The 10542-nt window shown below is 35.7% G+C and overlaps 1 protein-coding gene across 2 annotated transcripts; it reads right to left on the reverse strand.

Annotated features, from left to right (window-relative positions):
* Positions 1-2529: 2529 nt before the first annotated feature.
* Positions 2530-10200, reverse strand: LOC140956961 (tRNA dimethylallyltransferase 2). 2 transcript variants are annotated; one of them, XM_073413959.1, is made up of 12 exons: positions 10014-10200; positions 6487-6840; positions 6256-6310; positions 6061-6140; positions 5617-5685; positions 5407-5479; positions 5154-5278; positions 4410-4484; positions 3664-4041; positions 3490-3565; positions 3240-3400; positions 2530-2806 (listed from the first exon to the last, which is right to left on the reverse strand). In XM_073413959.1, the coding sequence occupies exons 1-12, from the start codon at positions 10017-10019 to the stop codon at positions 2690-2692; spliced, it is 1569 nt and encodes a 522-aa protein (XP_073270060.1). In that variant the 5' UTR covers positions 10020-10200; the 3' UTR covers positions 2530-2689. The 2 variants fall into 2 exon arrangements, with proteins under 2 accessions (XP_073270060.1, XP_073270062.1); XM_073413961.1 differs by having other exon boundaries at positions 6487-6724; positions 10014-10198.
* Between the last annotated feature and the right edge of the window lie 342 nt (positions 10201-10542).

Here is a 10542-nt window from a genome sequence, read left to right on the forward strand (position 1 = left end):
GTGATTTTAGGCTCAGGGCAATTTCGAAACCTGCGTCTGGACTAGTGACATTTGCTGGAATCGGACCCTAAATTTTTCGTGAGTATCAGTTTCTAATAACATTAATTAGAATATTTATCTCTTATTTTTGTCATATTTTAGAAATTTGAATACCAGAAGTGTCACTCTCCAAAACCGAGATGCACAATCGGCGTTGTTTAACAATTTAAAATCATAAAACAACAAGTCATATAATACATGAAATAGTCCAAAGTCTGTCTATTACATAATTTTTACAGTGCATAACAGAATTGCGAAAAGCGATTACGTAAAGGAAAATAAAACCAAAACTGATGCTTGGAACTTTATGTCTCGAACTTGATCACAAACCCCAAAGCATGTGATGTTCATCCTCTTCCAATTGATCTTCGCCCTTATCTAGGGAGGGAAGTAAGTGGGTGATTGTTTGGGGAAACACTCAGCATGTAGGGCCAACTGTACACAAGAATTTCGAAATATATATATAATATGAGTTCAAAGGTGAAATATCGTAGAACATATCGCAACATGAATCAAAACATGAGATAAACAGAATTCGAAACAAGACATCAAAACATATCAAAACAAGGCACTGTTATTCATCTCTTTATCCATGACATACCGATCAGTCCCTAATTGTTAGTCCTCTAAGAGGGCGATTTCATATATCAGTTATTATAACTCACCGCATCAGTGCTTTATCTTATCATGTCTTGAAATTTTCTTTACCACTCTTAATTCGAATCATAACAGTGCATTTTGAAGACATTATAGCATAACAGAGGAATCATACGAAACGAAACATGTACGAATCAAATGACGTGAAACGAGTAGTGTATGGTTGAATTTTCAAAAACAGAAACATCATTATTTTAAAACAAATATATATAACCCACTTACCTGATCTTAAGTTGAGAATAACGTGAACAAAGTTGTCAGAAAAGTTTCTAAAGTCGACACAATTCTTGGACAACAACTCTTTTTTGAGAACACGAAAGTGATTGTCTTTCCTTGTTCGAAGTGAACAGAACTTTGCTTGCAAATGGTTGCTCGAAGATGGACAGAAATCAGTCTTAGAGAATGTACATCACCTTTCTAACCGAGTTCGGACATATTTTTAGCTCAGAATTGGCAGCACTCTTGCTCAAATATATTTATGTAGGGAAACTCGAAAATAGAGGGAGGAGGGGGGAATCATTTGTATTTGGCATTATTTCCTTCAGCTTTGGGGTGGTATTTATAGGCTAGAATGAGAAGAGATCCGAAGTATTTTCAGCCTGTAATAAATAATAATCATCATATTAATGGCCTTAAACATCCATTATTAGGCTGTTATATGTTGACGAAGGTGATGTTGAAAATTCAGATTTTAAGGGTCATTAGTGGTTGTTAATGACGGTCAAATTGTGCTTCAAATTTTCGAAATGAAGCTTGATGAGCTGCATGTTTATTTGTTGTGTTTGGGCTGTCAATGTGAGTAATTATTTGGTTGAAAATGTAAGGCATCCATAAGTAAAGATTGCAAGTTTTTTGAGCTTTTAAGTTGATCTTGTCTTGAAAATCTAGCTTGATTGGTCTTCACAAGAAGATTAAATTTCTTTTTTTTTTTATTTTTTATTTTTTATAATTCCGCTTCTTTTAATAAATAATAGGTATAGATTTTTTTTCTTGGCACTAAAAAAATTCACGAACTTTAATCTTGAAAATCAACTCATTTGATTCTACATGTTGAACACGGGAAAAGAATTCCCGCAATTTTTTATATATATTTTATCAATTTTTCATATATTATAGTATTAAGGGCAAATAAATATGGCCGGTGAGACGACAAAATCAGCATCATAGTTCACTTTCAATCGAACAATCAATTATAAAAAAAAGTTGTCCAAAATAAATATGCATCACAAGATTTCTCTAGAACAATATCAGGAACATATGTATTACTTTGTAATAAGTCAACACACTCATACTCTCTAGTTCCCACTTAACAAATATCTGGGGAATAATCCAATTAAAGACATAACATGGAAACGTGAGGTATGCTATTGTGGTATCTCGAGTGTTAGGATTTTTTTCTCTCTTTGTTTTACTCGAAAATTAAAGTAAGTTTTAAACGTTTTTTCGAAAGCGATTTCGAATATGTATGTGAATGCGTATGTATACATTACATCTTACAATTTTATAAAGGATATCTTATGTTTACTAACATTTGATGTATTTAGCTGATACTTCAAAAATAAATCTCAGTACAAGAAAAAGAATAAAGAATATGAAGTTCATCATCTTGTTGTAACTTTTTATGTATCTTTAAACTTCTCAGAGTTCTTGTAATTTCAACTCCAGTTATCCTTCCAAGTAGTTTTAACTTTCATTAATTTTTTTGAACTATAAATTATTAAAATTTTATCATAAGAAAAGAATTTTAATAATAAATGGATTAACAACGTTTTACGCATGTACTCGAGTCACTGTTGTAATACACACACTGAGTATTCAATTGTTGGACTGGTGTTAAATTTTAAATTTGAGATGAATGGCATGTGTTGTATCCCATTACAAGTGCTAGCTCGTGAGAGAAAACATACATGCTGTCAAAACAAATTAAGTTCGACTATAAAAGTTGGTGAAAAGAAAAAGCAGCAGCAAAACAAGGTTAAGGTTAGAACAAGCTCTATCTTTTTGGCAAATCTAAGGACATCCTCAGCCGAGACACTCGTTTTCGATGCCCCTTCCCTTGTCTATGTTGTTCCCATTCGTGGGCACCTCGAAGCTCCTTATTCCCACATGCCTAACAAGAAACCGAGCCACGGGTGATGGCCATACACCGAAATATTATCACCAACAGTTACATAAAAATCATAGATGAAAAGATCTTTTTTCGGGGTTGGTTATACAAGGTGAGTTTTAATTCGGAAAAACACATCCATTCATAAAGTATTGGACAACCAAGGTTTTTGAAGATATTTTTAAAGCAAAACGAAACAAGAGTCTCATGTTTAATATATGGTTGTCAAAAAAGACAACATTATTTTTTTCAGGTGAATTTGAAGTACTGGTAGTAGTAGTAAAAGCAATATGCTTTGGCTCGGTGATTTCTGCTTTTTCAAGCACTTCCCAAAATAAAAATAGCAAACCAAACATCTCTGTTACATCTAAAATGTTTTTTCATTCTCTAAATGAGCCTTTTTACTCAGACGTAGTCATAGTGCACTTTGACTAACCTGACAAACGTATCGAGTCCAAAGGTCTCTATGAGGCAGATTAACTGTTCCCTCACAACCTTGTCCTGCATCGTCTGAACTAGCAATGCTTTCAAGGAAAGATTCAATAATTCTAAGAGATGGTTCAACCACATTAACCACCCATGAATCGTCCAAAGAACCTAAAAAATGGTCACCTCCATTCAAACTCATGCATAATTTCTAAGTAATGTGTTCATCAAGCCAGTCCACGAGAAAGAGGAGGACTTACTAGATATACAACTTGTGACATCGAGATAATGTATCTTCCATCCAAAAAGCATTTGAAGTTGATTTAGCCTTCTCTTCTGTGAAAAGAACTCAAGTTTGCACCGAGGATGTGGTGTGATAGTAGATTGTGGCATGTTATTCAGGAATAAACCAAATATATCGATAGTTAACTTACCTGACGACGAACAAGTCTTCTGGTGTTCAATTTCACTTTGTCAATAGCTTCTTTTAACATAAAATTAGATTGGTCTCCACAGGAGGAGTTGATAGACTTACACAAATTGTATTTATGAATCTTAGGACACAGGAGAGTCTTTTGACAATCAGAGTTCCGATATCTAAGAAAATCCTCGAATTCTCGGACACCAATTGCCTGTCGTAGACCTCGAGTATAATCCGAATCTGACTTGTGAATGTCACAAACTTCTTCAACTAGACCCACTTCAACCATGTGATCGACTCTTTGATTTACATATTGATCCAATGCTTGCAGAGATGCATCCACGCATATAAAACAACAATTATATCTTAAATTATCAACTCGACCCCAGTTCTGCCCTGCCAAATTTGTAACGACGATGATTAATCAAAGATTATATGACAGTCCATTAAGAGCCAAAGTAGCTTTATTCAAAAGAGCTCTTCATAAAATTTAGATCCTAGAAAGCTCATCCTAGCAATAAAAATTGAAATGTACTCATTTGACTTGCAGGAACTGGTACCGTAACCGTAAAAGTTAAAACAAAATTAATAATTTGGTGCGATTATGATCTTGTTTATAATTGAAATTTCAAAGCTGCATATTTTCCTCAAAAGACAATTTTCAACAATCTGCATTATTACTTCGTAACAGATAAACTATTCCAGTACTCAATATGAAGGTACTATGATGTTGCAGAGAAGCCAAGCGGTATAACAAACCTCCATGGTGTTGCCCTGGAAAAGCTTGCTTGGGAGTACACCCCAACGTTCATATAAATTTAGGTATTGCCTGATCTGTGATTGTCAAGAAAAAATATCAAGAACCCAAATAAAAAATAGAAAAGGAAGCAGGCAATATAATCTACCATAGCTTGGCCACATTACTTTCTTCATAGATGTCATGATTGTTATAGGGAACCCATATACATATACTAAATCATATTTCCGCAGTTACAGTTCAACTTAGACCACTGTGAAAAAGCCGATTAATCATCCTTGAATTCTGAATGAAAAGTTAAGGTAAATACGAAGCTGGGGAAATGTGACAACTAACATAAAACCATGGTTTTCTAGTCATCCATAAGTGGAGAGAAGACACGTCAAAATTTGACAGAAAGTTAAAGCAGAAATCATATGAACCTATATAAACTGCTCGGTCAAGAAAACCTAACAAAATTACAAGTTCGGTTCCCATGCAAACTGTTGATCAACAAATTATAAAATAATATAATAAGAAAAGGAGAAAATATTTAGGAGAAAGGACTATTCCAATTATCTAATCAATCACATGCCATGACCGTCATATGCCAATGTTGTTCTACATCAAAGTTCAAGCACAAACTCATTTATGCTAGTAATAATTTATGGTGTTCATTTTTTGGGACACACAAAGTACAAATACGTAATAACGAAGGCCAAAAATCCAACCTCACATACCAGTATATGATTATAAAATATTCTCACCTTCCTGTGATCATTTGGATGGATTCTGTTTGCTGCAACCGGGTCAAGGTTTTTAAGACGGCTGTGAGTATAATCACAAGCTGCACTCATGGGTTCAAGCTCACAATCTAGTTTTTTGTTATCTCCTACAAAAAGCAGGACACTGTTATTCTTGCAGTTGATTCCCTCGGTACCGGTTTGTAATACTAATCAAAACGTGAAAGTCTAGCTCATAAAGTTATATTAGTTATAGCAGCAAAAATGTATAGTGAACCTGGAAGATCCAGTGAGCAATTTGCTTCCAGGTCATCTGCAAAATCGTTTAACAAGTACTGGCTCACAAGAGCCTGAAGATAAATGAAGTAATTATCTGATTAGACACAAATATTTAAATAACTAAATATGAAATGGTCCAGAATATTCAAAGGTGATGACAAATGAAATAGTATAAGTTACGAAAGATATGTATTATATAGCAACTAACCTGGATATAGTAATTTGTTCCACCCACTATAACAGGCAAGCAATTGCGTGACCATATCTCATCAATGAGCTAAAATCAAATCAAATGCCAAAAGATGAGAACAAGAAATAGAAAAGAACAAATCTATGCTTACACAGATCGTAACTTTACCAATATAAAATATAGCTCATAGAGGAGTAGCGTTAAGTAGCACAAAATATCTATAAAGGAAATATTGCACGGACAAATCATGCTCAAACAAACATTCAGGAAGCTCTGGCCACTTTTCTTTCCAACGTGTTTGTTTTAAAATTCAGTAGCCAGGAAGTAAATACGGAAACAGCCATCTGACGAGCCAACCAACCCACCTTCTCAGATATTCTCACAAGAAAACATGAAGCAAAAAAGATTAAAAAAAAGAAGGATAGAACATCATCACTAAAACAAACAATGAATTCATCTAACCGGAATAGCATGTTCCCGAAAATCTTTAGCGGTGAATTCAATATCTGGACTGATAGTCCCAAGCAGATGATGCGGCACTCCTGCCCAAAAGGAGGAACATATTAGCAACCATATCAACAAAAAACCAACTTCAGCCTCTCAATCATCACAAAAAGCTAATATAAGCGAAATGCATCAAGGAAAGAAAGCAATAACCTTTCCGCTCTTGTACCGGAACCTTATTAGTAAGAACATCCAACCCTTGATAAACCTACGAATACAATTAGTTAGACTGGTTTTCGGTACACCAAATCTAGCGGAGACAAATTTGGATTTTTCAAAAGAAAACACAAGAAAATTTTATAATTTCTTTCGGGTTTATCCAATCCTGCAAAATAATCGACCACAAAAGACGTGGGAACTCATAAACATCGAAAAAGGTGGTACCTGCATGGAGTCAGCGTTGATAATTTCGACGGGGAAGTGGGAAGCAAGATCTATGGCAAGCTTGGATTTTCCTGATCCCGAAGCTCCCATTATCACCACTATTTTCGGTTTCGTAATCGATTTAGGAGTAAAAATATCGGCTGTATCCGGGCCTAGATCCATTTTCGGCTCTGTATACGTAGTTCTAGTTTCCATTGTTGTGCAGTCTCTCCGTTGCAGCGGAAAAACCCGGCGAGGACTGTGAATTGAAAAGAAGAGGGAGGACAGGTAAACGGGCCTTGGAAAAACTTTTCTTTTACCTGACTGGGCCGTGACACAGAAATTAGGATCTCCAAGTATTGTTATCTTAGTCAACTTGATATATTGAAATTGATATTTAAAATCTGAAATAAATTTTAATCAAATCAAACCGAGCTTGCATCAGAAATAAAGTTTGAATTCGAGTTCCTACATTTATTCGTATAAATAAATTAATGACATGCTTTCGTCATATTTACGATAACATTTCATGTCTCTCTAGAACAGCAACTTCTAAAAAATAGATAATAATTTTTTATGGGGAAAAAAAATTATTTAGTTCACTTTGGACAATAAGTTCACGACCGGAAAGGTAGCCTCCTTTGTTCTAAACATATGTTAGTAAATTTTAAAATTTTCTATAATTTAGTCCATTTTCACGACCGCATATGGGATATCAATAACATAGTGAAAACTTCATCAATATGTATATATATAAATATATATAATAAAAAAAATGTCTTAAAGAGATTCTTTATAGTTAGTTTGAACACATTATAAAGTTTTTCTGAATGGTGATAATTTGTATGATTCAAGCGCCATGACCATATAAATTGGTTGTTCGTGTATTTGAACCAGACACATGCTTTAATATCATACATGTACATATTATTATAACAATGAAATAAAATTCCAAGTGTTTCCGTTTCAAATAATTTGAATCGTGTCACGAAGTAAATAGTGTAATTTTGACGTGTAATTGACACGTCTAGCACAGTGGATCATCAAAGAACACACTGGTTCCATCTTCATAAATACCCAAATCTTACGATATCGAAATCACATAGAACATTATTCATACCAAAAAAAAGGTTCTCGCTCCTTCGTATTTTTTGACTGAAGAGAAACCAAGCATCATGTCGTGTGAGCAGCAGCGTTACAAAATCTTTTTGTTTCCATGGTTAGCTCACGGCCATATATCCCCCTTGGCAGAGCTGGCCAAGAGGCTCATTCACAGAAATTTTCATGTATTTTTTTGTTCGTCTCCGGTGAATTTGGAGCCTTTTAGAAAGTCCATCAACGACCCTTCATTAGAATTCGTGGATCTTCACGTTTCTTCCACTGAACTTCCCGAAAAATACCATACTACCAAGAACCTGCCAACCCATTTGATGTCAACCCTCAAAACTGCAATAATTGAATCCAAAGAAACTTTTCGAAACATTCTTAAAACCATCAAACCGGACATTTTAGTCTATGACTTCATGCATCCATGGGCATCAGAGATGGCTTCTGAAGAGGGAATAAGTTCCATTATTTTCTACCCTTCTGGTGCAGCATCTACTTCTTGCAGATTCCACTATACCATTCAACCTGAGATGGAGTTCCCTTTTGAGTCACTGAGATTTTCAGAGACTGAGCAAGAGAAGTCGGAGATTATAAATACTGGAACAAATAGTGATGACAGTAAGGATGAATTCCTAAGATACTTTGGAGGGCCATCGACTTCATTTATAATGATAAACTCTTCGAATAAGATCGAAGGTAAATACATCAGTTACTTGTCGGAACTAGTGAAAAAAGAGGTTGTCCCAGTTGGGTTTCTTATTCAAGAACCCGTTAAAAAATCCGACGATTCTGTCTTCTTGGATTGGCTTAGTAAGAAAAATACCAAGTCCGTGGTGTTTGTCTCCTTCGGAAGTGAGTATTTTCTGACAAAAGAAGAGACAGAAGAGGTTGCTCTAGGGTTGGAAATCAGCGGAGTGTCTTTTATTTGGGTTGTTAGGTTTCCCGTGGGAGAAAAAGTGGACCTGGATGATGCATTGCCACAGGGGTTTCAAAATAGAGTTATTGATAGAGGCATGATAGTTGAAGGGTGGGCACCACAAGCTAAAATTTTGATGCATTCGAGTGTAGGAGGCTTCCTGAGTCATTGTGGTTGGAATTCGATTCTGGAAGCGGTAACGTGTCGAGTACCTGTTATTGCCATGCCAAAGCAACTTGATCAGCCGATGAATTCGAGGTTGGTTGCCGAACTTGAGATCGGGATTGAGGTTCGGAGAGATGGGGAGGAGTTTTCTAGAGGAGAGATCGCCAAGGCAATCAAGAAAGTAGTTGTGGAAGAAGACGGAAAAGAGATGGCAAGGAATGTGGATAAGTTGAGTAGTGAGGTCAGAGGGAACCGTGATGATGAAATGAATACAACTGTATCAAGGCTTGTGCAGCTTGCAAAAGGTGGATAGAGTGGCAATTTTACTTCTTTGGCAGGGCCAAATCCAGTGGAGTAGGTTTAAATGTGTGAACTAGCTTCCTCCGTATACTTTCCCCTGATTCAGTATAGGGATGAAATACTCACCCTCACATGTAAGAAATAATATCGTTGTATCTTCTACGTGTTTGTTAAAAGATCCAAAGTAATCCTAAATCGGTACTCCGATTGGCTCGTAAACGGGCCCTGATAGTCGTACCATAGACGAATGGCGTGGACGACTGACGTAGGCGAGTAATGCAGATGGATCCTTGTTGCCCTACAACAGTCAGTAGTAAACTTCGTGGGTCGTCACTTACGTCACAAACAATCGTTAAATGCATCAAGGTTGCTTGACTCCAATGCTCAAATCAGTAAACAGTCACATATATTATCTGAAAGTTGGAGAGCTCAAATAGAAAAACGAGATTGTTTCTTTCGAACGAAGGTGATTTCTACTTACAGGTTTTTTTTTTAAGAGTGTTTAATGAACTTAAGTGGGCCAAATAATGAAATTGAGGATATAACTCATCAAATATATTATATATCATATTCAAGTGTTCCAAAAATAGATATTATTCAGCTTAAATGTCTGAAATCGCCTCAACATGAGTAGCGGTAAGTAGTGCAAAATATGCGTATAAATATTGCATCGATAAAAACATAGCTCCAGCTACTTTTCTTTTCCTAAGCATTCGTTTCACAAAATTAGTAGCCAGTAAGTAAATATGGAAATCATCCGCTTGGCTTATGCATCAGAATAGACTAATTGACTGCATTCATGAACGAAACACAAAACAAACCGACGAACATTATTATAAATCTCTCAAAACTCATACTTTCTCAAAAATCTCAAAAACCGAAAAGCCACCAAATATGAAGGGGGGAGGGATACTTCACTCACTTTGATTATTCAAAGAGACTACTGGAAACCAACCAGTCCAACTAATTCTACTCATAGGGCCAAACATAAGAAATTTTTTATGGTCTATCAAGTCTCGCAAAAGATGTGGGAATTTATACACATCGAAAAAGGTTGTACCTGCATGGAGTCAGCGTTGATAATTTCGCTCGGAAAGTGGGAAGCAAGATCCTCAGTTTCGAATTCCTGATCGGAGTTAATTCTTGTCTTTACCGGGATCTAGATCCATTTTCGAATCCGTGTATGCAGTTTCGGTTCCAAATTTTTTGTGCCGCTGTTGCGAGGAAACCAACGACGGTCAGATGGAGTAAACGTAAATGGGCCTCGAAAAGATCCAAAAAATCGGGCGAATTCAACCGTCTTATAAAATGGGCACAAAGTATTAGTTATTAGAGGTGGGCTCAGTGTCGTTGCGTAATGAAATGCTTCAATAAAAGCATTAATAATTAATCATTCAATTTTGATCAAGTCTTTTGTGAAACGGTCTTACGAATCTTTATCTGTGAGACTGATCAATCTTATCGATATTCACAATAAAAAGTAATACTCTTAGCATAAAAAATAATACTTTTTCATAGATGACCCAAATAAAAGATCCGTCTCACAAAATACGACTCGTGAGACCGTCTCACACAAGTTTTTACCTTCA

Source organism: Primulina huaijiensis, chromosome 14 (assembly GCF_012295235.1).
Source record: "Primulina huaijiensis isolate GDHJ02 chromosome 14, ASM1229523v2, whole genome shotgun sequence".
Classification (NCBI taxonomy): Eukaryota; Viridiplantae; Streptophyta; class Magnoliopsida; order Lamiales; family Gesneriaceae; genus Primulina; species Primulina huaijiensis.